The sequence below is a fragment of the Gregarina niphandrodes genome (assembly GCF_000223845.1).
Source record: "Gregarina niphandrodes unplaced genomic scaffold scaffold00004, whole genome shotgun sequence".
NCBI lineage: Eukaryota > Apicomplexa > Conoidasida > Eugregarinorida > Gregarinidae > Gregarina > Gregarina niphandrodes.
In genome coordinates, this window is record NW_011645775.1 from 178772 (window position 1) to 185366 (window position 6595).

General features: G+C 52.2%; 3 protein-coding genes across 3 annotated transcripts; all 3 read left to right on the top strand.

Annotated features, from left to right (window-relative positions):
• Nucleotides 1-967: 967 nt before the first annotated feature.
• Nucleotides 968-3500, top strand: GNI_029420 (hypothetical protein; the record flags this gene model as incomplete). Its single annotated transcript, XM_011130828.1, has 2 exons — nt 968-1235; nt 1297-3500. The coding sequence occupies 2 exons, from the start codon at nt 968-970 to the stop codon at nt 3498-3500; spliced, it is 2472 nt and encodes an 823-aa protein (XP_011129130.1).
• Nucleotides 3501-3527: 27 nt separating this feature from the next.
• On the top strand, nt 3528-4709 carry GNI_029430 (casein kinase I; the record flags this gene model as incomplete). The annotated part of the gene is made up of 2 exons (XM_011130829.1): nt 3528-3747; nt 3835-4709. The coding sequence occupies 2 exons, from the start codon at nt 3528-3530 to the stop codon at nt 4707-4709; spliced, it is 1095 nt and encodes a 364-aa protein (XP_011129131.1).
• A 162-nt stretch (nt 4710-4871) lies between these two features.
• On the top strand, nt 4872-6057 carry GNI_029440 (hypothetical protein; the record flags this gene model as incomplete). Its single annotated transcript, XM_011130830.1, has 3 exons — nt 4872-5082; nt 5122-5203; nt 5244-6057. 3 exons carry the CDS (start codon nt 4872-4874, stop codon nt 6055-6057), a joined length of 1107 nt encoding a protein of 368 aa, XP_011129132.1.
• Nucleotides 6058-6595: the final 538 nt, after the last annotated feature.

Below are 6595 nucleotides of genomic sequence, written 5' to 3' on the forward strand. Positions count from 1 at the left end.
CCCCCAGCCGTACCTTACGACAATTGATTGTAGTGAGGCAACAAATATACCAAGGGTTATTGGGCAGCCATGACTGTCTGCCGAGTCGGAGTCCCATGCCCGTGGATGCTGACGACAGCAGTGAGTCAGTTGACTCGTCCTACGTTCCCCAAAGGGTTCACGCCAATGTAAGAACCAAAAGGTCGCAGGAGGGAGGGACCGAGTCGCAGGAGGGAGGGACCAAGTCGCAGGAGGCAGGGACCGAGTCGCAGGAGGGAGGGAGCGAGTCGCAGGAGGGAGGGAGCGAGTCGCAGGAGGGAGGGAGTCACGTAGGGGCCGAATCAGCTGTAAGTTTAGCCTATTGCGGACCGCCAAAATTCCATGAACAAGGAAGCATTTGAAAAGTACCGGAAGATACGATCTGGGGATAGCACATGCGCCTCCGGGACCAAACCGTAAGGACACTGAACGTCCAAGACGGACTAGACACAGGACGGACACTAACAAGAACGCACAAAAAAGTTGGAACAAGAGGAACTGGACAGGGGACAAGCAAGAAACGGAAGAACAAGCGCGAGGGGTGCACACGCGCAAGGGGTGACGGAAACAAGACATAAGGGAAAAGAAGCAAGACGAGGGAACCAAATAAGGAGCTAGACGTCGAGCGCGAAAGAAGTGGGCAAACAAGAAATGGGAGGAGGTGTAAAGAACAAGGGACAACGAGAACAAGGGACAACGAGAACAAGGGACAACGAGGACAAGGGACAACCAATGAGAACGAAGCAGTTTAATTGTTGGCGGAGTGCTGCCTGGTCGGCGGTACACGGACCGGGCTGGATTTTATGTGTTAGTTTTTCTGTCGTGAACACCAGTTCGCGGTTTGGGGAGCTGAGTCAGTCCCCCGAATCGCGACGGGGTCGTGGTTGTCCGGTATTTATTAGATATCAAGCGAATGTGTTGCGTGAAATTTAGTAGAGTTTTTATATAGATGCTCCCCCATTGTTTTCGGACAAAGAAGTGGGATGAAGGTCTTAGCATATTATCGAGCAGTGCTGAGTCGTTGGAGTCGTTAGCCTGGAAAGTGCTGTTCCTGCATAGCAAACAAACAGCTGGTCCGGAGGTTTGCCATCAAATTGGACGCTTCCTGGATCTCGTCAGCAGTCAACTTCAAAAAACACCGAACATCAGCGAAACATGGCCTCCCATAGAGATGCAGCTTCAAAAACTCATTGTCCCAATCCTGGATAATAACTACTGTAAGCTATACATAAGTGTGTGCACACACGTGCGGCGTCGCGCTGACATATTCCATTGTAGGTTTTGAGGCAATGAGGGCCTTAGCTCCGCTGATCACAAGCGACGTAAAGTTTGGTCCGCAGTTTGCTTGGGTCCCTCGAGCGTTATTGTTGTATTCTCTCCCACGCGGGTTAGCCGAAAATGACAATGATTTGAGTCCAAAGACCATGTTGACTTGGTTAAGTCGGTTATGTGATAAGTCACCTAGAGGCGAACTGAGTCATGTCTTATTTCTTCTATGGTCATGTGATTATGATTCTGATCCTCGAGCTAGCCAGGTAAAGCTCATAGTTGCACAGAGGAAGTTGAAACTGTGGCTGGAGGAACTCGGCCCGGATAACAAGTTTGAAACGTTGAGAAGGCACATAGAAACAGAGATAGCTGACGAAGACCCGCAAATGGATTTAAAGTCGGCGCTGGCTGAAGCTTTGATATTGCGGCTGGACTGCTTTTGGCTGAGTAATGAATGGAGAATAGCGTGCCTTGAGAGGACCCTTTTGAATTACACTGTGGACCGCTGCATAGGAGAACTGGATCAGGACAGGGCGATATTGCTACAGGAGCTGCCTGAATCTTTGCTTTACTGGGCAAACCGACGGATGTCGGAGTACTACCTTAGATTAGCTCAGGTTGCAGCGGATGTCGCATCGGAACTAGTACCAAATCAGGAGACGTCGAGAGGCACCTCCTATAATGTATTAAAACGAGCTTGGGAGGTATGGGAGCACCCTGAAGACCTAGGACTCATGATGACGGCATTTGAATCTAGGCTTCCGGTTCTGGAAGCTGTATCACTCCAGGATGCAGAAAAGGAGTTGTCAACACACTCGGTCCCAATTCAACTTCAATGCTGGCTGCTCACTAAACGAGTAGACCAAGTGGGCAGAATTGAAGGACTTTTTTCGGAGGCGTTTTCAATGAGGCTCCCACTATCTGATTGCCAAGCCCTGTTGGCTGCTGCTCAAGAATTCGTGGAAGCAACCAACGACGACCGTCTGAAAACTCATCTGACATCGGCCATTGCGCAACTGAAATGGACCACCGCTATATTTGCAACTGGTGATTACCCGCCAGGATCATTGCCTCCAGAATTATTGCGTGAGAAGATGGAGGGTTGCTACCCCTGTGAGCAGGCTGCATTCGTCTGGGAAGCGGCAGCAGTATCAGGTAATTATAAGGGAGCTAATCAAGACCGCTTTGCGGCCGTTTGGGACGAATTATGTGGTCTAAGGGAAGACCGGAAGTTAGGTCCGAAGTCGTCGGGTCTGAAATCGGGTCTAAAGTCGGTTGTGAAGACGGAGGTGTTGTGGACCAATAAGGTGCGGGTCCTTTGGGAATATCTCGCCTTGACGGTGTGCGATGTGCGATTGGCGTCGGACAGAACATTTGATGCAAACATCGAGCAGTTGGGGGAGGAGTTGTTGCCTTGGGTGGACCGTAGTGAGCTGATTTGTTTCCTGTGCCTGTGTTGTCACATTTACTGTGGTTCGAAACATGTGCCGGAATTGTTGGAAAAATCTTCGTTGAAGGCGGTCCAGCTATACTCAGTGGCATGGGCTCTGGGTGGCATGGAGCGTTTGTGGAAAGTGTCGCGGTCGCAGTTGCCGCGATTGCAGGCGTCTTGGTCGGAGTTTTCGCTGCCAAGTCGCGCGCACTTGGCCGGCGTGGAGCTGCCTGTGCGAGTCAAGACGGGAGCCGGGAGTACGGGGCTGCTGATGCTGGACAAAGGCCCGTTGCAGGATTTGAGACAGTTTGCTGAAAGCTACCAGGCCTGGGAGCCGCTGGTCAGCAGAGGCCGTCGGTACATTGATCTAGTTGCACAGGTTAGCTCTCAGACGCAGGACAGCGCGGAAGCAGCCCAAGTTATGCGCACCTACAACTGGGCCGACGAGCTCGACGTTAAGGGCGACCTCTCCTTCATACTAGGTCCCACCCGAAACGTGCGCAACCTCACTCTCGGCCTGGGCAAACTGGTGAGTCGACTGCTCGGCCAACACCTCCAGCATGCCGAAGCTGACGGGTCAACTGACGAGTCAGGTGACGGGTCAACCAAAACCTGGATGCAAGACTCCAAGTACGCCGCACTGCAGCTGGCTATTGAACGACGAGTGCGCGGTATTGCCAAAGGCCCCCTGGCAAACGTCCTAGACAACGGTGTCGAGGGGATTGGTAGTGGGGTGGCGTTGTGGGATGAGCGGACGCTCAGCGTTTTTTCAGCCCTATAAATTATTTTGGAGCCTTGCTTCGTCGAGATGACGGACGAGGCTGTTTTGTTGTCGCCCCACACCTCACCGTTAGTTGCGAATGTCTGGCGAGTAACACAAAAGATAGGCTCGGGCTCATTCGGCGAAGTATATATTGGTCTCAACGTCAAAGACGATCGTGCGCTCCCTGTAGCCATTAAGATTGAGTCGTCGCGGAAGAGGAACCCACACCTCATTTACGAGGCGAAGCTAATGCAGCAACTAGAAGGTAAGTAGCTGTCTACACGTTTCTACACGTACGTGGCGGTGTCCATATGGTCGAAATTCCGGAAGAGATAATGACCCTGTGCTTCAGGTGGTGTTGGTGTGCCGGTGGTACATTACTACGGGCAAGAGCATGGGTTTAATGTGATGGTTCTGGATCTGCTTGGGCCGTCGTTGGAGGAACTGTTTGACGAGTGTAACCGCAAGTTCAGTTTGAAGACCGCGTTGCAGTTGATCGAGATGATGCTTTGCCGCATTGAGTTCGTCCATTCGAGGTTCATAATCCATCGTGACATCAAGCCTCACAATTTTTTGATGGGGCGTGGCAAGTTGGATCGGTTAGTACATATAATAGATTTCGGATTAGCTAAGAAGTATCGGGATCCGAAGACGTTGGATCACATTCCCTACAAGGAGGGGAAGACGTTAACAGGAACCGCCAGGTACGTATCAATCAATACACATGTTGGGATTGAACAAGCACGACGCGACGACATGGAAAGCTTAGCCTACGTATTTATCTATTTCGTCCAAGGCCAGCTTCCGTGGCAGAGTCTCAAGGCGAGCACCAAGAAGGAAAAGTATGACAAGATTAAGGAAATGAAAATATGCAAAGACGCCCAAAGCCTATGTGTAGGGCTACCTAAAGAATTTGCCGATTATCTGTCCTATACTAGACTACTTAGATTCACTGAACGACCGGATTATACCTACTGCAGAAGCCTATTCCGGGACCTCTTCTTCCGGGAACAATTCCCGAATGACTTCCTCTTCGACTGGAGCCCAATCAACAACGCACCCAGCGGGCGCCACCGACAAAAACAGACCGCTCATCGGCGAGGCGCTGAGAACTACTTAACAGGACGCAGGACATCAGCCGACTACTACATCGTTCCCCCTACGGCGCACCGCCAAGTTAAGATACGCAAGGACGAAGCCATATATAATAGCGATAATGAGTATTAACTCCTTTTTGGTGCCCTACGAATGCCTTTTTGCCTATGAAACCAACAATATACAAAGAATTCCCAACTTAACTATGATTCCCAACTTAACTATGACTCCCAACTTACCCCTTGTTCCCGTCGTCTATTGGTCACCAAGATACTTGTAGACCATGGTGTGCGTATGGTGGTCATGAAGAAGAAAATTCACGCCGTTCAAGCCAGCGGATCGGTGCGCCGCTTAACCATCGTCGGAAAATATGTTGCAAACACGTGTGCGCTGGCGACATCGATCGCAATCCGGCTAAAAATGCGGCTCCTTCATGCCCCAGTCCTTATCAGCCTTGTCGCCGGGGCCGACCTGTGGAACGATGATATGCAGGAGTTTGCTATAGGTACTAGCGCTGCCGATATTGCTTGACGATATATTGCAGGCGACATTCCGGAAGAATGGGTTCCGTACGCTTCGACTAACATTTGTGATTTCCAAGGGCGCTGGCAGCTCATGTTAGAAGAGTAAGACAGCCGTTTGCACTGTTAGTGTTGGTTTTGTCAGATCTGATACGTTGGATTCTATTCTTACGGGTTTGCAGTTTGGCTGGTTCAAGAAAAAAGCTTTGCGGAACTTCGCCCCCACGACGTTTATCAAAATGACAGACGAAAGTTGCTACGCGAACCGGGAGCAGTATGAGGACGCGCTTAGCTTGGTTGAGCCGTTCATCCCCGAGGATGGTGACGAAGTTTTTGCAGAGAGCATTCACACTTTGGAAACGGATGATGGCGAAGCGGTAATCCATTGGGACGATCTGGATAAGATTGACTTGCAGCTGGTGGGTATGGGTACTCAGGCCGAGACGGGTTACCGCGATCCCCCGCTGTATATGCACATGAAAACCCTGTTCCCGTGGCACAACGTGAAAGAAGGCGTTGTTTCTGTCGATGGCCCTCCTTTCGAGCACAAAGACTCTGACACGGGAGCATGGCGGTCCGCAGTAACCTTCAAGAACGGCCGCATCTACCAGAAGCGGACCTCAGCTGAGTACGGCAACATGTATGACATCCGGGCCATCTTCGTCCCGAGAGCCACCGAGTCCGTACTGGCTTCCTCCCTAACTCCTGAGTCGGCCGCAGCGGACGCAGCTGCAGAGGACGAGACGGCCTTTGGACTCGACCTTGTCTCGGAAGCCACGTCCGCTACAGCGAACGGCGAGGAGATGGAGGGTGAAGCGGCAGCCCGCGACGGTCTCGACCCGCGCACCTGGCAAGGCGAACCCTTGATGCTGTTCAAGTGGACCCTGGTCGGACACGACGGCCAGGTGTACCAAGCCGTGAGGTGGAATCGGAAGGTCTCAGCATCCGCCGACGACTAACCACGGCACGACGCCGCAGAGGAGGTTAGACCGCCAGGCGGTCGTCAATTGCGGACGTGAAGGAGGCGTCAGAGGTTGCCGCGAGGGCTGAGGCGAAGGACCTATCGGTGGTGGCCTCGTCCAGCGACGCAGTGAGCGCCCGGAGTTGGTAGTGCCGGGCGGGCAGTACGGAGCAGTGCTCCAGCGCCTTTGGGCCCGGGAATGCGAGACTCTCGCGTGAGCTGACTACCTCCTCTGATCGCGTCGGGGACCGCGTGGGAGACTTCTCAATTATGAGCACATTGGCAATGGGCTCGTCCGGCAAAGACTCGATAATGAAGAGCATTCCCGTCGAGACGATCACGACCCCCAAGGACGAAAAATACAACCACGGTCGCATTGGGGTTTCTGAGAATAGCAATACAGATCCTACTCCGGCTGTGTATAGATAGACACAATTACTAATCGGCACGACAATAGCAGCTGGCAATCTGAAGTGGCATTGACGTAAGTGAGGGTTGGTGGGTGTTCAGTTGTTGGTATGCGAGAAGGTGGGGGG